The sequence below is a fragment of the Podarcis tiliguerta genome, assembly GCF_965153285.1.
Source record: "Podarcis tiliguerta genome assembly, chromosome: 6".
Taxonomy (NCBI): Eukaryota; Metazoa; Chordata; class Lepidosauria; order Squamata; family Lacertidae; genus Podarcis; species Podarcis tiliguerta.
Genome location: NC_139539.1, coordinates 44,843,025 through 44,864,672, shown reverse-complemented (window position 1 = coordinate 44,864,672; position 21,648 = coordinate 44,843,025). Strand labels below are relative to the sequence as shown.

Here is a 21,648-nt window from a genome sequence, read left to right as displayed (position 1 = left end):
TTGCTAATCGGAAGGTTAGTGGTTCGAGTCCCCGTGATGGGGTGAGCTCCTGTTGCTTAGTCTCAGCTCCTGCCAACCTAGCAGTTCGAAAGCACATCAAAGTGCAAGCAGATAAATAGGTACTGCTCCAGCGAGAAGGTAAACATGACCTGGAAAAACTGTCCATCAGTAAAGCGAGATGAGCACCACAACCCCAGTCGTTCGTGACTGGACTTAACTGTCAGGGGTCCTTTACCTTTTATGTGTATGATTAGATTATATACACAATGTTATACTTGTGATGGCTGCTACCTGGGGCACTAGCTATTCTATCCCCTATAAAAGAACAGGAGAGGTATAGCAAGTGTAGCCAATACGGCACTTTCCAGATGTTTTGGCTACAATTTATGCTGGCTGGGGTTTGTGGGAAGGTACCACATTGGCTACCCCAATAGTCTTTCTAGAGAGATGGGTATAAAGTAGGCACTACCCAATACATGTCTATAACAGCAGAAAACATGTGCACTTGCAACAATGGAGACATTCCTGAGGAAAGAACAGCATTTTCCCAACAATAAAATGCCAGTGGGAGAATGTGAGCTATCCCCAGATTAAAAGGACTACCACTGGGAAAGAGCTGCATCCCATGCAATAAATTCACAGCCATCACACTGAAGACTGATTATCTGAAAGGGAACAATGGACCTACCATTGTCATTCAGGGGACAAACCTTAAGCTCACTCTGCTTATTTGACATTTTGCTGGAAGGTACCTTCTGCACACCTTGCAGTTCAAAAGCATGCCGAAGTGCCAGTAGATAAATAGGTACCACTCTGGAGGGAAGGTAAGCGGCATTTCCGTGTGCTGCTCTGGTTTGCCAGAAACGGCTTAGTCATGCTGGCCACATGACCCGGAAGCTGTATGCCGGCTCCCTCGGCCAATAAAGCGAGATGAGCGCCGCAACCCCAGAGTCGTCCGCGACTCTTTACCTTTACCTTCTGCACTTCACTCCAAACAAGATGTGGTGCTGGTTTCCACCCTGGAAGGCTTTAAAAGATTAGACAATGTCATGGAAGATACCGCTGCTGACAGCAAGCAAGTGAACATTCCCCTTTGGATGTCATGGTTCTGACTCCCCCTGCCCCATTATATAAAGCAAAAGTGTAAAAATGTAAAGTCCATTTATGCATTTTGCATACCATCTAATTTGGCCTAAGTGTTTGAAGGTTACAGTCCAGGCCTTTGGGAAATGAGATGCTTTGGGCACATTTCACCGCCTGTTCCTTTTTATTATTTACTTCATGCTGATTTTCCCAGTAGAACTGGCACTGTTCCCAAACTAGGCTCCCATAAATAGAAAACAGCATCAGCTGTCATGTCAGTGGGAGACAAAACATTTAATATGAAAAGCCTTTAATGGAAATGGAAAATAAAAAAGATAAAGGGCAAATTTTATTTTAGATGCTTAGTTGGTGCATATTTTTTCTTTCTTTTTGACAGTAAGAGGACGCAATGGCATTATCAACCCAGATTTCTGAGATTTATAAATAGTCTCCCTAACGTGTGTCACAATGACAGAAGAAAACAGTCAATGGAAAGTGGAAACTGCCCCAACACAAGGCAACTCTTGCTGAAAAGGTGCATTTGGATGAACAGGCTAACCAATACATGGGCCTGCCTCTGCCACAGGGGAAAAATAGACAAAGCACATCAGCATCTCAGTACTTTTAAAAAGGCATAAAAACAGGGCATGCATCCGATACCCTGAAATAACTTTCAACAGAGCAGCTGCAGACAGTACCTTTGAAGCACAAACCATTTTAAACTACGATCTGTAAAACTTTGTCTGCTACATCACAGATCAGGATGGGGCAATGTAGAAGCAGGGGCTACCCCAATATTTCATTAATGGCGAAGGAGGACAAAAAGAAAAATTCAGTGCTGGCTGCATTCAGTTTGTTTTCTCTTTGAGCCCCTCACTAGTGGCTTGGGTGACATTTTCTGTACAGTGAAGGATTAGACTTGGCCTTGGGTTCAGATCCCCAGCTTTGTTTAGAAGTTACCATTTCTCAGGGCATAGCTCATTGCTTGTATTTTCATTTTGCAAGGGATCCATTTTGTCTTACAAGTTATTTCAGTACATTCTGAAAACCAGGTCTTTTAAGCTGGAAACGAACCATGGCCTTGTTTGCATAAGACCCCTAAGCCAAACATGACTGTGTGATGTAAGGGCCCCTGGGTAGAAGCTTGCATCTGTTTTGCTTCTCGTCATTTTTTGCAGCTGCACTAAGCAAGGCCAGGGCTTGGTGCTATTTGGATGTTTTGTATTTTATTGTTAGGCATTGTTTCAGCATTTATTAACATGAGATGTTTGTTTGCCCTAGTGATTATTAGTGTGATGTTTTGCTTAAATTGTGTTATTTTGTAACTGTTAATGAATTATATTTAATTGTGGTTATATTTTATTCTGTATGTTGTCGTGAGCTACTTTGAGCATGGTTCTACCATGGAAACCTGGCATACAAAAAATTCGTAACATTGATGATAGTGTGCCATCCAACCTGACACTTGTGGTTAAAGCTCTCTCTTGACTAACCGTGAACTGTAGATGAGAATCTGTTACAGCTTGTGGCTAGTGAAGAGAGTGCTTAACAACAAACTTGTCTGGTTGGCATGCTAAGCCAAACCTTAGCTAGGAGGACCAAAAAAGAGCAAAGTGGCTGCAAGTTCTTCCCCAGGAGCCAGCATGTTCACATGCTCTCTCACCAAGCTAAAGCCCAGCTTAGTGAGTTAGGGTGTTGCGGGAAACGTCTTAAGAGTTTAAAGCAGTTTGAGAGATTTTTATTCCACTATCACTTCTTGGTCAAACAGGCTTAACAAGTGTTTACCAGGGGCAAAAGTAGGATGATCTCTCTTCCAAATCCATTATGGAAACCTATCATTTCCCTTCAACTTTTAAAATCCTCAGACATTGTGGATGTTTGTACATTGTTTCTGAAGGCTGGAGTTCAGCTTTGGTTATTTGCAGGCCAGTGTAGTACCCTCCAGATGTGGTTGAAATCAGGCTCTCATTGGCCCTAGCCAGCATGGCCAATGGTCAGGGATGACGGGACCTCACCCTAAGGCCTTAGTTTTTACAAGTACCACTGTGCTTGTCCAGTGCTGTCTATAACTCTTTGCAACCCAATATAATCAGTTGAAGTTCAGTTCAGGAGTGCTTTCAGCATTAAATATCCAGGGAATCAAACTGCCTACATCTGCCTTGTCAGGAGATGGTACTAGTTACCAATACCAGTCAGTCCCATTTGTAGCAAATTTTTATTTTGCAAGATAAAATGGACAGAGACAAAATGTATAATAAATAGCACCTACATAAAAATAAATGAACAGCTTGGTCAACTGTACATAATATTGTTTGGCATTTCCTCTTGATAGTCTGATGGTAAAAAATACCCACAAATGTTTCTTTTAAAGCCCTAAGAATGCAGGCACTGTGGAATTTTTTGCAAACATCAGCAGAAATTAAGAATACATTAAAAGCAATAATTTGATTATCTGCTTTAACAGTATAAGGGGAGTGTTTGTGTGTAAAAAAAAAAGGATGGCTAATGTCACGGAGACATCTGTTACATCTCTTCTTTTGCTCTAAGACACCGCCTACGCTACAGATGGCAACATGTGGGGATAAAATTCAAATGAATGCAAGATTTTCTTCTACTTAACCAATAAGACCTCCTGGTGCTTTGTTTTTGGAGGCTGCTTTTCTTTGCACTGATTTCAGCACTGATGAATCAGCAGGAGGCACATAATGAATTGCTGCATGCTGCTAAAACAGCCTCGAAGGGCACCTAGGTGAAAATTCCAATCCGTCAGTTTTTCAGCTCTGCCAGCAGGGGGAGTAAAAGGGCAAACTTCCAAGTTCAGGCTACCACTCACTTGCAAATAAATATGCCAGTTGAAACAAAACATGTCATAAAAGGTACCATAAAGGCTCAGCTCATTTTACTTAGGGAGGCTCAAATGTGCACACTTTATTTCAAATTCATATGCAACTTGCTATATCCACCAGACAGAGGTGAAGTTCATAATGAGTTAAGTGGATGCCCTGAACCAATAATGGAATGACGTGCCATCATGCCAGAGCCTCGGACTTTATGACGTCACTGAAGAGGTGCATGGCAATTTTGGTGCGTTTCTCCCCCTCGCAAACAAACCAGCATGAACTTGGACCAACTAAGGTGCTATATGCACAAAACATGTTACTATATTGGCTGAATAAAAGATTTCCACTCCTTGGGCAATCCTGTAAACATTTGATTTGTGAGGAGTTGATTCTGTACCAAAGACTGTTGGTGCCCCATCTGCTCTCTAGTATGGCACACGACCCAAAAGCACAGCTGTTGCTTTCCGGTGCTCCCCACCAAGCCATTTTAAGACTGAATGCTTTCTACCACTCTCGTAAGAAAATGTGCTCACCTACCACTGCCTAAGGAAAAAAGCTTTAAGCCCCTCCCACCTTGCCTCCAAAGGTTCAAGACCTGGCCCTCTCAGTCCCACCCATCACCCAATAAACAATGCCAGCAGATTATTCCTGATCAGTTTCTAAGAACAAATATACCTCGCATATTTGTTGTCCACTCTTATCCACAGTGCTTCTGTAATGAACACCTTTACAAAGCATCTTTTAGTGGTCTTAGCACCGACATTCTGAGTAGATGGTCAGATACAGGCTTCTCTAATACCAAAGCAAAACTATCAATGGCATCTTTCAATTAGGGAAGGAATCCTTTTTCTTGTTTTCTAATTGTTATGTTACGGAAGCCAAATATATGCCATGAGAGTAACTTTGGTGTGCACCTGCATTTCAACATTTATATTCCGTACAGAAAATGATCACCCCCAAGGAGTCATTCTACAGCTCTCACACACATGTACAGTAGTATCAGGGGTTCACCTGAGTATGGGCAACAGGACATTCCCTAGCTAGAAGAGGGCACATTGCCCTGCACAGTGTTAAACCAATGGCTTGGCCTCTGGTCAGAGCTAATGATCTGAATCAGAGAGGTAAGAAGGCTGCGTCCAACGCCACACCAGCATATCCTCTCCTGCCACCCTGTGCGACTCGGTCTGAATACGTGACTCATTTGAAGCGAGGAAGTCCACTGCTCGGTCCCAAACCCGCTTCATTTTTTTCCTGGGGATAAAAAAAGAGCACTGTAACCAAAGCTGAGCATTTGTGCAATGCAGGAAAATGGTGGTCTAATCTAATGCTTAGAGCACGATCAACCAAGGATCATTTCTGTAGCAGCCAACATTTGAAGGTACAAAAGGGGGGGAAAGGCCCCTTTCCAACTTTCCACGTCATTGTCCATCTGTCTCTCTCTCTAAATACTGAAACTCAAAAGACATCATCTGCAAAAGCATCAGGCCAAGCAGAAGGAAATATTCATTTGACCCATGAACAATCAACTTATAGAACTCATTGCTGCAGGTTATCGTGTTCCCGAGCGTAGATGGCTTGAAATGATCAGGAACATCCCTGAAAGACTGGTCCTAGCAGTGGCTATTATGTATATTTGAAGGAAAATAGTTCTTAGGCATTCCAAATATTGGTGACAAATATGAGGGGATACTTGCTTCCTCAGCCTGCTTCTCAGGGACAACTGGTTAGCCACCTTTTTGGAAGAATGATCCCACATCTACACAGTAACTTAATCAGGACCATTAATAAAGTCAAAGAAAAACTCACCTGTCTTGCGGTGGAATGAGTGTGTCTCTGATGTGAAGGATACCTACATATGGGTACCGTTCCAGATTCTGCTCCCATTCTTTGTAGTGACCTTGGACGGCAGCTGTTGAGAGAACAATGCATGCAGTCAGGCAAATAAGCAAACTGATGAAATTGAGAGAATTTTACCTATAATTTGACTAGCAGGTGAATGCTACCTATGATTTTCTGCACCATTTTATACATGTCCCGTTCCTCCTCTTCCCTTTTCCGCCAGTAATACTTTAGAAGAATCAGAATCCCCCAAAGGAAAGCTAAACCTGTGAGGAAGGAAGCACAGAGATGAAATCTTCCGAATACACACGAGCTAGCCTGAAATATTTCATTGCAATCCTTAAGATCCCATCCATGCACCCAGCATATAGCCATTATGTAGAGACGTGTTTGTTTGGAAGGTGCTACACAGCTATGAGACTTTCTTCACTTGGAGACCCAATAAAGCCTGAACACCATTTGCAATCTTTGTAGATTAAAAACAAAATAAAATCAGACTAGCTTTGCTAGTTCCCGAGGTATCTCTATGCTTAGGCAAACAAAGTTAAATGACTATTAAGACTTCAGTGAAGGATTGAGCTACAAATATGGCAAAATAACACGTTGTTTTCACCAGCGTGGCAGATCATCACAGTATTTCACTTTTTCAGCAAAGAAATTCAGAGCTATCCCATTTTATCCTGACAATTCATAGTGACTGGCCCAAGCAAACTTTATGACTGAGTGGGAATTTGAAACCGTGTCTCCCCTTCCCAAGTCTAAATCCAAACAACATCCACTATAACACACTAGCTGCGTAAAGGCTGACTACTGGTATTTTCCTCTTAAATCCTGTTCCCATTTATATTATTCACATGCACATTCTTTGCAGGGTATTCCCCACACAACAGGAGACACCCAATGAGGTCTGCCCATTTGTGCAACGAAAATCCTCTTGCACAGTGGGGTCCCAGGTTTTGCTTCTTCTTCATGCAGCTTCCAAAATTTCCGGGGGGAGGGGGAACCTTCTGGAGGTTTGAGGGGGAGAACAGATGGCTGCAGGAGAAAAAGAGGAAGCAGAAACCCTGCTGCTCGAATGTACGCCTAACCACACTACTTTGGATCTCACCTAATGTGTGTGCATGATCTGTGTTTAGTCAGCAATGCATGACTAAGAATAATACTGCGACTGTTAAGGAAGCAGGGTATTAATAGTGCCTTGTGAGGAGGAGGGCAGAATTCACTGGGGTAAATGCCAGAGCACAAATGCATGAAGTTGTGGTGCACACAGAGAGACCTCTACGGGATGATTTTCATGAAATGGCAAACACCCACAGTGCATGAGCCAGTCTCAAGACTGCTTCTTGCTGTTAGGCCCAAGATTAAATATTCAGCAATTTCATTCATTATTCCCTCAACCTTCCAGAATCTCACACTGTATAAGACTGTTGGGAGATCTTGGCTGTCACAGATAAAGTAGGGGAAAACTTACTCCAAAAGAATATAAATAGGTTAGTAATTGCTGTATTCAGTGCCCGGCGGAAACGGCAGCCTAAGCCCATTCGGGGACGGGTGGATTCGAGACAAACCACTTGGCTCACTGCGGTAACTGTTTCGGAACTCTCATCGCCTTGTAACCTGAAAGGATGAAGCAGAAAGATTCCTTGACTGAACAATGCAAAGAAGTTGATGGTCCATATTTATTATAAACATGCTATCCTCTCCATCACACTCCTTAGTTTCTTGCTCCCAACCTTCTCAGACTATTCTAGCAGTGGCTCATTAACAGCAGATTGATGAGGATATGAGAGGAGAGCAAACAAAGATAGCACACTAGCAAAGTAGTCCTCTTCTATAGTATTTTTGTTTCTTCTGACAGCAGCTCTTAGTACAGTATACAGGAGATTAAACTTTTAAACTGGATTCCCTCCTCCAGTGACTGCACAGAGATCAAGTGAAAGTGTGCATGAATGTTGAGTCTATTTTCCTTGAAACAAATTCCAGCAGTTAATTTTGTTGGGAAAAATGTTAAGTTCACCTGCATTAAATGTTGGTGCATCTTTGGAAAAGGATGAGGGGAAAGCCTACAATTATATGCACACCAAATTTATTCTGTGCAAAATCTGCAATAAGGAAAAAGCTCATCCTGCAAAATGAGAAAACCCTGGAAATGGCCACTAGGATAATTCCAGCTCCTAATCCCCACAAAAAGATAGTTTGGCTAACTGTGCCAGAGGAGAAACAAAACGAAACAAACAAAAAAAATTCTTTCCAGTAGCACCTTAGAGACCAACTTAGTTATTGGTATGAGGTTTCGTGTGAATGCACACCATTCAGATACCAGAGGGGCTTTACAGGAACTTGGCTTCCCATGGACCCAGCAGAGTAAACAGTGATAAGAGAGTCTCAATGCAAGAGATGATTGACTCAGGATATTTGGTAACTGGGCATGGAGTGCATTCAAACCATGCAGTTGAGTAAATGGACTTGCATGACAGCAGAATGTGTGAATATAGAATTTAAGAGTCTGTACATGCTAGGCCTGGGTGATATACCAATTTATCATCCAGGACCGGTATGTGGAGCAGACCGTGACATCAGTTTCACTCAGCGATATATCACGGGTGAAACCGCCACCGCTCCTGAGTCCCACTGCTAGCAGCATCCACTAGCAGAGGAACTCAGGAGCGGTGGTGGTTTCCTCAATGATATATCACTGAGTGAAATTGCCATTCTACTCTGCCGACGGGTCCCGATACAGCTTACTCCTCCCTCTGCATCTTTAAACTGTTTGACTGAGGAGTGTGCAGCTGCCCTTGCCACAGTTAAAGAAGCCCCTAGCCCAGCCATGGCTCACAAAAGCCTGCAACAGGGTGGGGGTTCTGTGAATGTTCAGCTGAGGGGAGTGTGCTTGCTGCAGTTAAAGGAGCCCCAATGCTCTGCCTGTGCAAGAGCACAGGGCAATCTCAGCTGGGGGAGGTGACGTTCCCTCCCCCCAGCTGAGCTGCGCAAAGCAGCCCCGATGCTTCTGTTGCTTGTGTGCGAGTGGCAAGAGCACTGGGTCTGTCTCAGCTGGGAGGGGAACCTTTCATCCTCCCAGCTGAGTGGCGCAAACAAGCTAAATTGTCCCACCCTGTGAGCCTGGGTGCAACTCGAGGTGAGAGCTGGAGCAGTTTCACCTGGTGTCTTGCACGCAGAGACCAATGCATCTTGTTTTTTCAACACTATGGTATATCACCAAACCACAGTGTTTGGCTGGTGATACACTACAATGTTGAAAAGCTGATATTGCCCAGCCCTAGTACATGCTGGTAAAATGCCTGTGAAAACCTCTTTCAGCAGTTGAAGGCAGATAAAGGAATTACCGCAAAACAGAAAGATGGAAGAAGTACAGCAATTACCGCACTCTGACTCTAGTCTCTGCAGGCTCACTAAAGGAAATCTGGAAGAGCCCTGCTGTAGAATTCCCAGTCTCCAGGCCTTTTCAGTCAGTGTATATAAAAAAAATCCAGGTGATCACATTTTTGGCAGCTAACTGATGTCACACCAGGGTTGCAATTAATAGCTCATCATACAGATAGTCCAAATCAGTTGGCCAAGAAACACTGCTGAGCAGTGCACATAAGCTCCTGACATGCTGCATCACACTCAACTTTTTACCCATCCCCATGGATTATTTGGATCCCAAGTTTCTGAAAGATCTTAAAATATGCAGCAGGGTTTCCAAGCACAGCTGTCTTATTTGGTTCTGCTCTTAACAGAACAGTGTCAAATAAGTTCGCACAACATTTGTTGGAAAGCCTGCAGCAGGTCTTTAGTATGCTGTACATTCTTATTGAGTTTCATATTGAGCTGCCAGAACAGGATCCATTTGCTCAAGTGTTGATGAAACTCTTAATTATGGTGAATACAAAACTGGGGAGTGTATTTTACGCTTCCAGGCTATGACTTGTAACAGTGAAGAAAATCTTAATTAGAAAGCACTGAATTCCATCCCACCAGCAATTCTAAGCATGTCCCTAAGGGAACAGTGTTTAGCAGTGTGGAGTCTTCCTATACAAAGAATGGAAAAATGGAACACGTTTTCGAACATTAGGTTACAGCAGAGTTTTAGATAATGAGATTAGGGGAGGAGAGTATTTTGTTGTTGCTCACAGCCTCGGGCTTGTTGAATTATTCTACAGCAGTGAGAGAGTTAAGAAGGCCTCAAAATTATGTCTGAAATCTAATAAACACTACTGAACTGAGGCATTGGCATCTACCAACTTACATGAAAACACAGCAAGACTGTACTTTTGGGATCACCTTCAAAGCATTACTCAGAACTGTATTCCATACTAAAATGATTAAAATTTGGTACCTGGCATTCTATGCAAATTTGTGCACTAATATCACTGGCTTCAAAAGGGACACATATACAGGCAAATTGTTTTACTCTTCTATCATTCTGCCTTGATAAAAGATTGAATCTGATACAATTTTAACAATGGCACCCCCCAATGAACTTGAGGAATTATAGTTATTTATTTATTTTCTTATTATTTTTATATCCTACCTTTCCTCCAAGGAACTCAAAATAGAATACTTGATTCTCCCCCTACCCATTTCATCCTCACAACAACTCTGTGAGGTTGAGAAGCAGTGACCAGCCCAAGGTCACCCAGCAAGTTTCACGGCCTATTGGTGATTTGAACCCTGATACCCCAAGTCTGAGCCCAACACTCTAACCACTACATCATGCTTATAAGTGTGTTGGGACTTCTGTGAAAGGCTGAAAGGGCTAATTTAAAACAATCTTTCCCAATATCTTTGGTTAGACTGAAGCCACAGTGGCTGAACAGATTTAAAATCTGTTGTGAAAACAGGGTCCTAACAGGCTAACCCTACCAAAAAAACTGAACTGAGACATGACTAAAAGCTTCATGAGAAACAGTAAGGCATTTGAGGCCTATGGGAATTTCAACAGTAACTTTTGTAGGCAGGATTTCAAATGGAGAATCTCAAATAAAGAATTCTACACCACACAGAAATAACTAAGATGAGTGGAGACGGAATAATCTTAGCACACTAGCTGGCGTGAATCCCTGGTAACTGCAAAGGAATGCATTTCAAATTGCTATTATCCATCCTTTCCTGCTCACCAAAATAATTGTGTTTTCAAATAGCACATCTGTATTAGAGAGTTTGAAAATATATTTATATGGGCTCCCTGCCGGCAGCAAGTGGCTCTTGATATCTCCCTCACAGTTCAAGAGAGTAATCTATAATATCGGGACGAGACAGGCAAGGAAGTCCTTATAAATATATAATAGGCACTCAGAGAGATGGCATGATTTTTCAAAGAGCTGAAATGATTTGCACAGGGTGATGTTTGCTCTCCAGACACAGTCTGCAGCCACCATTTACAAATAAACAAACTCATCTGCTGGAAAAAAGCTTATTCTGTTCTTCCAGAACCAACTGAAGACAGCAAGGATATTGCCCTTTATGCCAGTGAGCAAGTTAGCTACTCTGAAGATGTGACCAAGATCATCCAAATTTTGTGTGTTATAGGTGCCTTAAAGAGCATAAAACTTCCCTTTAATATAACTACATTTACTTTGAGCACAAGAGAACGAGAACAAATGCTCCGTGAATCTCCTGAGTTTAAACCACATGAAAGCTAGGCCAGCACAACCAAGCTCATATTTCAACCACCTGCATAAAGTACATGGTATTCAGTATCAATCTCTTAAAACAAAATAAAATTAATAAATTTCAGAGGACTGGAATCAGTTTTACAGTCCGCCTGAAAGACCAGAAAAGGCACGGTGTACCCTTGTTCCATAACTGAGAGATCACTGCATTCTGAACTGTTGGTATTTCAAGCAACACCCTGGTATTAGCAGGGAGAGAGTCTCAGGTTTCTCAGTTATGATGTGCCAAAATATTGCTTACCTCATATGAGGTTTCAGATTGAGAAATGACAGCCAGTCTATGTACTGGGTTATATCCAGAGCAGCGCTAAATAAGCGTCCTGTCAGCACAAGGATTTCTGAGTGTGCAGTGGGACTTCGCCTACCTTCCCCCTGTAGGGTAGGCTGTTATCATCTCCATATTACAGGTATGAATGTGAGAGCAACTGTCCTAAGGAGATGTGAGATTTGAACCAGGAAGTCCCCTTCATTACACAACACTAGTTTCCACAAATAAAAAAGAAATAAAGTGTAACAGCCAAGCATTACAAGTCAGGCCTGCACACATCATCAAGGCCACATTAAGGCAGTTGGAGGGCTGGTGAAGTTCACCAAAGAGCCCCCCCCCCCCACTCCTCCCAAAAGGAATGCATGAAATAGAGCACCAGAAAATATGTCAAGATATTTCTTAAAGACTCGCAAATTTATTATTACTTTCATGGACTATCAAATAAATACTCTGAGCATGTGCAGTTTTACAGCTCTCAGCAAAACTCGAAAATTTTGATAACCAACAAAATGAATACACACACGTTTTCATATTTTATACTCAAATCTCATAGGTTTTGCTCACTTCCTAACCTGGGTCAGTCAGTGAAACCTGTTTCGCATGCCTGTTGTGGAGGAGGCATTAAATGGCTACAAAAGGGGACGTGGTGCTTTTATCATGGGTATCAACTTTTGGTTCCTTTAACCAGAGCGATGCACCTTTGTACTACAAAGGGCCAGATTTTTCTGCCCACTCCCACTTAAATATACTGGTACCTCCAAGGCTTCAACCAATGGTAACCTGGGCAGATGGTTGGAAGCTTTAGATGCACTATTCCACTCGTGTTCAGCTGTTATTGCTCCCAGGTTAGAGTGCACAATAGATTTATTCCTAAGGAGTTATTTTAGACCTATAGCCAGTGTTAGAAACTGAGAGATGAAAGCTAGGAGCTAAATGGCATCTTAAACCTAGGTTATGTCTAGGCACACTTCTTTTAGAACAAGAATACAAAGCTGAAAATGAATTAACTGCTGCTAAAATATTATGTTCATTTTTAAGATGGTCTAGTCCTTTCCCTGCCCATCCCAATATTTTTAAGAGGGTCTCATCTCCAGCCTTCAGAGTAGCTCAAAGTGGGGAGGCAGAAAAAGTCCTCCTTCCACTCTGCAGTTTTAATCAGAAATTTTAGGTGCAGTACTGCGCCCAGAGCTCAGAAACTGCTTGCACCAATGAAACTGCTTGTCGCAAAATGCGCCTAGAACAATGGGAGTTTCGAACACTACTTATAGCCACTGGGGGTGGGGGATTGTGGAGAGCAGATCGGTTTTCTTTCATTTTAAAAAGGAACAGAATGGAATGGAAAGAAACTATAGAAATCCCAAGGACAGAAGCAGGAAAGGAAAGCACACTCTAACGGGGAGAGGAGAAAAGCAGCTCTTTAGAACTGCAGGGATTCCTGTACTATGTTGTCCAAATAACTCACCCATCACAGTTCTGCTTCATTCACAGACTACAAACACTGAAAATTGGGAGTAGCCAGGCTGGCTTATCTCTCAGAAATTGCTTAAAAGGGTGTTTGCACATTTTGCTTTATAAGATGTAGGGGGACACTGAAGAGGAGGAGGAGAGAAAGGAAGCTCAGTCCAAGCTCCCTTGCAGGCATTGGGCCCTGGTACAACTGCACCTTTATAAATCCAGCCTTTCATTTCTTTGAGCGTTATGGAGCTGCACAGCTAGCAACTATGACCTTCCAGATGCCCGTCAACCCATGTTTTGGCAATCTCAGGCAGAAAGCATAAGGAGGTGAATTACCAAACCACAGGTGGGCAACTTGGTGGGTATCAAATTCTGCAGATCAAATGCAAATCTAAATAAAAACATCTTACAGTGCCAGGCTTAGAAGAACACTTGTAGTTAGCTGGTTCTAGAAGCCTGGGGGTCTTCCTAGGGAAAGTCTTACACTGCTTGTTTTTTAAACAGTCGCTTATGGTTCCCTGAGTCACATCTCCACTGAATCTCATGGGATAGTGAACAGATATGGAGATAAATTTAACACAGGTCATTCCAATGAACTTACCATATGCCCGAGTCTCTGTGATTGTCCAGTAACCGCTGCAAAGCATCCTCAAACCTCTGTGCACTGTAGGCAGTCACATTCTGTAAGGAAGTGGGCCCCAAGATTTAAATTCTGCATTCAGCTAGCAGTGAGACTTTTCTGTAAATACATTCTTTCCATATTATTTAATTTATTATATTTATATTCCACCTGCTTTTCCATGGAATTTGAGAAAATATACATAGGGCACCCACCCAGGCAGTCTCCTATTTATAGCACAATTAGTTTAGCAACGCTTTAAATACATTAAAATGAGTGTTAGGATTCTATTCAGTTTTCCAAGTAGCTAAGACTATAATTTTATGATCATATTTGATGCAGGAACACACTCCATAGGTGTGCATAACTATAGTATACTAACAATCCTTTTCTATAGAGAGGTACAAAAAAGAAAAGAGGAAAGCAATGTGTTTACTACTGCTTTGTAAGCAACAACTTTAAAATGCTGGAAGATTTTGGTTTCTCAAATGGAAAAAGAAACTGCAAGTTTCAGCAGTCATATTATTTAGGTTTTCCAACACAACAACCCAAAATAAAAAAATGCCAACCAAGTAACAGCCAAAATAATAATAACAGAATTACTGAAGGGAAAAAATAAAATAGAAGGTAGTTTTAATGCACTAAATAGCAGATACAAATATATACCATAATAGAAAAATGTCAGGACCTTCCTTACCTCTATATATTCCTTTGCCACACTAACTGGAATGCATTTACTTTCTAGGTTATCAGGGTTTCCACACTCAAAGTTGCCTGGTGGTGGTGGGACAGAAAAAATTATTGACATGGAAATCATGAAACTTGCCAAATAGAACAGAAGCACTGAGCTAAGTTCCTTTTTAAAGCAATTTTAATGCTAGCCAAAATGTTTTTACAGAATCTGGACCTGGTTTAGTTTTATGACTTAATAAAATTTGCAGTGCTGTATACACGCTAGCATAAGGCAATCAAACCTCACATTTATTCCATGAGAGCAACTCATACCTTTGAAGAAATGCATGTATGTGTCCCTCCTTTGTGTAACTGTACCTGGCCTAATGCTTTGGGCTAATAGGATACTATTAAACAGTGCCTGAAAAATTTACTGAATTATACAAAGATTTATAACATGTCTGAGGACACCCCCACATGCCCCTTTAAAAAATGCTTTCATTATGATTCACATTCGGGATGGGATCAGAGATGTTACACGCTGACCGGCTTCCAATGCTGAAAAAGTTTTAGGGTGGGCCTGCCACTTAGCTTCTGGTTAGGTTATGTTCTGTGGTTCACCTGATGCCTTCATTACAAATCTTTAGGTGCCAGGTGAAAACATTTCTCTATAACCAGGCCTTTGGCTGATTAACATTCTATGACCCTTAAAATGCTTTGTTCTTGTTTTTATTATGCATTTTGTTTTCTCATTTTGTTGTTGCCATTTTGTTGTGACTGCCCTGTGATCTTTGAAAGAAGGGTGGCATACTACTACTACAACTTTCACAATAAACACAAGAGGGGAGCGAGACGGGATTGCTGTCTATTGTAATGGACACTCTAAGATACAGCCTGACACTTAAGCAGTTGTCCAGTGCCAGTTTTCTTTTGAAAACTGGTTTCTCATCTGCAAGGCCATGAAGCCATCAAGAACGCTTTGATATTTCCGCCACATGCTGATGACACAACCCAATTTTAAACTTAAACTTCAAAATCTGAACTGAAAAGCAGCCGAATTCTTCAGGAGTGCAAGCAGTTTATGCACTGCCCCCCACTGTGAATGTACAGCACTGTGGTTATAAAGAACATAACCAGCCATTGATTTTTAGTTCAAAAGACTTTTAAGTATCCTTCCCTGCAGGGTGGCCACAAGGTAAGAAAATGTGATGTACAAAGAACAAACAAATTAATTTCAACAAAGCTTAAGAACCACTGAAATTCAGGAAACAAGCCTACTATATGAAACAGTGGCATAAAACCCCTACCATCCACTGCCCACATAGTAGTTTTGGCCAGCTATTAAAATGTCTGTTGTGCTGACAGCTGCAAAAAAAATAAACGTTCAAGATACAAACTACCTTGAAAACTACGCAAGAAGTTATTTAACACTGCAATCATTTGCATTCCGATTTGAAAGTCCCACTGTGTCCAATGTGTGCAGAGGATTACAGCCTACTGCATCTAGGACCCTGTTGGCGTTAAATAAATGCTGCCTAGTAGTGACCTCCAAAGGTTTTTCCAGACACAGTTCAGTTCTGCAATGCAGACGGGGATACATACAGAGAAACGTAACGGTTAATGATATAAAATGGGCCAGCCTGGTGGAAAGGGGGCATATACATTGCTGTGATCAGGGAACTCATTCCTGGAAACATTCCATATATCCAGGATGAGATAGGTGAAGGATGAGCTCACCATCAGCACACAACCATGGCTTTCACAGGGAAAAGCGTATCAATATCCTTTGGGATATTTTGATTAGTCAGCTGCTAAATGTAACAGTGTTCTGGAAATTGTTGGATCGTGCTGGCCAGCCCTTTAAAATTTCGCTTTGTATCTGTGAAAGCTAGAAGGTGGTCTTGAACTTAACTTGTGAACTGCATCTTTATTTTGGACATGGAGTGGGGGTCACATCAGGAAAGCACACCTGAAAACTGAAATGCTCGACATAGCGCAAAGGCTAAGGTTATGTTAGCATAAGGATTTTCCTTACTTAATGGAACCTTGTCCCCCTCTCTTCTCATCAAATCTGTACTGTGCTTTCCCCCATCCTCCCAGAGCTGATTAGGGAATGGCACAGCATATGTGCAGGGGGAGGAAAGGAGAGAATTCCCATTGCGCTAGTGGGAATCCTTGCATGGTCTCACACTAGCACAATGGATTAGTTGAATATGACCCTAAATCTCATTTTATCTATGTGAAAACATCAGTGCCATACTAGGGGGTCATTGTTTTAATAATAATGCAGCTCATATTTAGAAAGGCTGTTTTTCCTACATTCCTCTGCAGCCTTTGAAGGGAAACAAAACAGTCCTTGCTCTTTTAAATTCAAATTAAGGTTGAAAATACCTAGCTAGTATACACCTATTTTCTTTGAACAAAGTGATTGGTAAAAAGATAAATAAGAACTCACCAGCTTGAACTGCAAGATAATTGTATAGTTCATACAGAATGGTCATTACCATTTCTTCATGTTTTTCCTGACAGTACTGAAAAATTAAGAGAGAAAATTATTCAACAGATCTTTAATTCAACCAACTACAAAAATTACAACTAACTATTAATAGAACATTTCTCATGCGCTCTAATTTAGCTACTGAAAAATAAGGATGGACTCATAAGACCTCATTTCTTGCCAGAAGTTTAATTCTCTCTTTCTGCAAATGTCATTGCTAAGGTATATCATTTTGTATGATGATGGGGAGAATGAGAGGACTCAATATATATCAGTTCCCTTCACTGCAGTCGCTATCAGAATAAAACCCATCACATCCTGTGGATTATGTGCACTGTAAAACATTGGATTCTGGGGTTGGGGGTACAAAAACTATACAGCCCTCAGATCTCAAATTCTTATATTCTAAGTAAGTTTGATGATAAATAATCTTAAATCTACGTATTTACAAAAAACAAATCAAGGGCTTTCATTTTAATTATATGAACTATATTGTATAACAAGGTTTGTCTTATACAGCTACATGTTATAGGAAAAGTTACAACTACATGCGCACATCAGGAGAGATTAAAGGCTGTTAGCTCTATTAAGCTTGTTATTGAAAAGTAGCTTTACAGATGAAATCCTTGTCACAAATCAGTCTCACTTTTGTTACAACTGACTAACGAATATTTCTGTAAGATAAGAAGGATTTAGATTTGCAGGAGCTTAGATTTACATGGTCTGAATTACTAATCTATAAGAAGCTGTCTGTTAATTGCACATCAATAAATCATTAGATTTCTCTTGGAAAATAGCAGAAGCTTAGTTCTGTAGCAACACAGATACTAAGTGATCTGTGGCCAGTGCTTTTTTCTAAAAAAAATGTTTAGGAATACTCTCATTTTCCTACTCTTAATGAAATACTGTCCCTCAATGAGGCCAAACTTAGACTCACAAAGTGTTTAGGGTTCTGCATCCCCCCCAGAAAAAAAAGCACTGCCTGTGGCCCTCCAGATATTGTTGGACCAAACTCCTCATCATCTCTAGCCTTTGGCCAAACTGACTGGGGCTGATAGCAGTCACAGGTAAGCTGTACATTGTACTTATTAACAAAATTTAACATTGGAGATAGTAAGAAGATTCACACTTACACCTTCTTTAGTTCTTTCACAATCCATGGGCAATAGGTTAACTGAACGAGAAGAAATAAGGATTTATTTTTTTAAAAAAACCATGAGTCTTGTAGCATCTTCAAAACTAACAGATTCATTGTGGCATAAACTTTTGCGGATTAAATCCCACTTCGTTTTGTAACAGAAGATGGACATGGCTACCCTTCTGGAATTTATTCTCTAAGCATTTTATTTTGTTAAACCTGAAATACGAAGCTAATAATGTTCCTTGGAAGTGCCCCATTTTGTTCAATGGGACTTACTGCAAAGTTAAGCACCCATAGATTTCCCATCAAAAGGAAATGATTTACATAACATAGTAACAAGACAAGAGAAATAACTATTCTGCATTCATGTCAAAATAAGCACATTTGTTTACTTTGCAGAGTATCTGGGGTTTTGATTCTGAATATAACTATAGACAGAAAATGTGATTTAGCTTCTTGAACACTTATGGATTAAAACATAGTGCAGACAAATCTTGACTGAGACAGTATTTTGCTATCATACTGTAGGAAAAGTTACTTTGTAATGCTGGTGAAAGGATGCGAGACTGATTTCTGGAATGAGTAAGAACATCCCACTACCTCATCATAAATCTGTAACATAAGGGTAACAGCCAATATATATTGTCACATAAAAGTTCACCAGATTTTAAAATACAAGTGGGTGGGAAGAATCTTTTTACACATTTTCCCACAATGCTTTGCAAAAACAAAGTGACCAGAAAAACTGTCCAATTGATCATGAATTTGTAGTTACTGAAGTAACCGTTATGACTTTTGGAGTGGTAGTCTAAGACAGTGAAGGAAACATCCTATTAGTAACAACCATGTCCACCTCCCACTTGTCATTCTAAAGTCATTCAAGAGAATTATTATTTGATACATCAGGAGAATTCAGTCTATCCTTTTCAAAAAGATAGAAAGAACCCTTTCATCTGCTTAATCTCTTTGGTGTGTGCAACTATTTAACATTTCAAGATCAGTAGTTGCTAGGCAGCCAATCTGAAAGATATCATAAAGCTTTCTTTTGACAACATATCCTTAGAACCTGGGCCAGGACAAACTTCCTGTAATGGTTATTTGAAAAGGTATTCATCCTTAGGCTATGCACACACTATAACTTTAAAGCACATTGCAACTACATTCTTTCCCTCAAAGAATTCTGGGTACTGCAGTTAACCCATCATTGAGTTACAATTCCTAGCAACCCTTAACAAACTACAGTGCCTAGAATTCATTGAAGGTGGAAATGTGCTTTGAAGACATAGTGCACATGCAGCCTCAGTCATTTTTGTACGTTGATTATGAGCTTTTGAAGGAACGGATGCTAACTTTCACCACAAAAAGTTCTACAAGTTGTGTTTCTGTAAGCAACAAGCTGAAAAGAAAAGGGACTGGAACAACAAAACTCTAAATGAGGCTATCTGTAAGAGGAAGAAGAGATGGAAGCGGGGTTGAATAGGAAAAGCAGCGTTACACCCTGCACACGTACAATTCTCAGGCCCTTCCAGTCGGGGAGGTCCCATCATCTTCACCCAAAGGATGCCCAGGAAAATGACCAGCAGCCCTATGGTTGCCAGCCACAGGAACCAGGAGAGATAAAATTCTAGGCCTCTGCCTTTCCTCCTTATGCCCTGAGCTTGGGGTTTCAAGCCTACATGCTGGCGCGTCCCATCCCAGCGTGTCTCCCTACTCAACTCTCTTGCCCCCCATGACGGTGTTTTCAAACTCCTGGGCGCGAGCCCAACCTCCTTCTGCGCTCTCCACGGGGACCTGTAGGTCAGCCCCTCTTCGCTCCTTTGGGTCAGCGACCCCAAATAGGAGCTTGGGGTGACCCTCCTTTCGGCCTCTAGGTGGGCCCTGTTACTGAAGGAGCTTGGGGTGACCCCCCTTTCTGCCTCTAGCTGGGCCCTGTTACTGAAGCCTGCAGCACTGCCCCCCACCACGGGGGGCTTCCAGGAAAGGCTGGGGCTCACGCGCTGCTCGTTTTCCCACCACTTGCTGGGACTTAACCCTATTCCACCTCCTGGGGATGCTGCTCCCCACGAAGGGCTGGAGGTGAACCTGGGCGCCGCCGCCTCCCTTTGGTAAGGGGCCTCGAAGCCTTCTCCCGCCTCCAGCCGGACTCTCCTCGAAGCCAACCCGCTCCTGCCCTCCTCCCAGCGGCTGCTCGGCGTCGCTCCCTCCCGAGCTGTCAACTGGGGCCTCCGGGCGGCGGCGAGCCCGCTGTCTGCCCGCCAGTCATTGCTCTGAGGCAGCAGCCCTCGACTCCCGCTCGTCGCCTCCCGACGAGGCAGCTCGTAGTCGTTCTCTTCTTCTTCCTCCTCCTCATCCTCCTCTTCCTCCTCCTCGCTCTCCTCCCTCCTAACCGGGACGCGGGGCCCTCGGGGAGCCGCCTTGGGCCCGGCCGCGGCCTTGGGCCTCGCGGGGCCGCTCGGGCCCTGAGGGTGTGTCCGGGCGGTGCTGCCGCGGCTCCTCAGCCCAGCGGCCACCTCGGCCCTCAGCCGAGTGAGTTTCTTGGCGTAGAGCTTGCGGGTGGAATCGGTAATGGGCCCCGGCTGGTAGCCGAGGGCCAGCAGCTCCGCCCGCAGCTCTGCGTCTGACAGACCCGCTGCGGCCATAGCCAGAGAGGAGCGGAGGAGCGCCAGCCGGAAGTGATACCTTCTCCGGCGAGGAAGGGCTTACCGCCATCTTGGTAGGGGCAAGCAGGCGTCTCTCTTCCAGCTGCCATCATGTGGAGGTCAGGGCCGCCTCCGACGCGGCCGCCATCTTGAGAGGGTCGCTTATGGCGCTCCGAGAGGCTGCTTTCCTTTTTATACGCTTGCCTGGGAGAAAGTGCCTTTGAGCTCAGGAGGGCTTGCTTCCGAGTAGACGTCTATACTAGGATTGTACTGCAAACCGGCCAGGCCCTTGTAGCGAGATAAATAATCAAGAAAGCAAAAAGCACCTACACATATCAGTGGCAGAGTACACCGCGGACTTGCCCCCCACCCCCCAATCTCTGTTGCACCTTAAATATTGTTATTGTTTAAAGTCCTCCCATCTTTAATTCTGAAATGTGGAAAGATGATTATTTCTTTATTTTAGTACAGCCTGACTTCTGTCTGGCCTCTTGCCTTCCTTCCTTCCTTAAATATGCCTTAGGGATGCATTCCGGTGCATGTGTTTCTGCCTGTAAGGGTAACTGAACGCAGCGGGGCTTACTTCCATGTAAGCTCATATCGGATTGTGGCGCAAGATTGCTTTTATTGGTTTTCAGCTTCGTGGGAAAAGGCTCGCAGGCGGCGCAATGCACCCAGTGGGCCACTGGGGCAAGGAATAACGATATTAATGAAGAGCCGATGAGAACGATCCCTTTTCTTTGTTCATTCCCGTGCCTTGGCGATCTCAGCCTTCGTTCGTTAGGAGGACGTGTTTTAGAGGAGTTGCAGCAAACTTGGATACAAATAAAACTAAAACGACCCTTTATTGTTGCGTTTCATTCCACCAGCTGGAAATTGGGTAGCCAATAGAACTGTTCACCTTCATCTAAAACTTTATC

General features: G+C 42.6%; 1 protein-coding gene across 1 annotated transcript; it reads right to left on the bottom strand.

The window, feature by feature from the left end:
• Positions 1 to 3,279: 3,279 nt before the first annotated feature.
• On the bottom strand, positions 3,280 to 20,799 carry LEMD2 (LEM domain nuclear envelope protein 2). Its single transcript, XM_083444665.1, has 9 exons — positions 19,600 to 20,799; positions 18,082 to 18,122; positions 16,907 to 16,982; positions 14,477 to 14,553; positions 13,762 to 13,841; positions 7,234 to 7,379; positions 5,927 to 6,028; positions 5,730 to 5,832; positions 3,280 to 5,174 (listed from the first exon to the last, which is right to left on the bottom strand). Exons 1-9 carry the CDS (start codon positions 20,726 to 20,728, stop codon positions 5,024 to 5,026), a joined length of 1,905 nt encoding a protein of 634 aa, XP_083300791.1. The 5' UTR covers positions 20,729 to 20,799; the 3' UTR covers positions 3,280 to 5,023.
• Positions 20,800 to 21,648: the final 849 nt, after the last annotated feature.

What these genes read in the sequence shown, in the direction of transcription:
- LEMD2 (XM_083444665.1), bottom strand. Translation starts at nt 20,728, where the DNA reads ATGGCCGCAGCGGGTCTGTCAGACGCAGAGCTGCGGGCGGAGCTGCTG. An exon ending in TTATCTTGCAGTTCAAGCTG is followed by an intron (nt 14,554 to 16,906) that starts GTGAGTTCTTAT and finishes CACCACCACCAG; the next exon opens with GCAACTTTGAGTGTGGAAAC. An exon ending in AATGGTGCAGAAAATCATAG is followed by an intron (nt 5,833 to 5,926) that starts GTAGCATTCACC and finishes TTCTCTCAACAG; the next exon opens with CTGCCGTCCAAGGTCACTAC.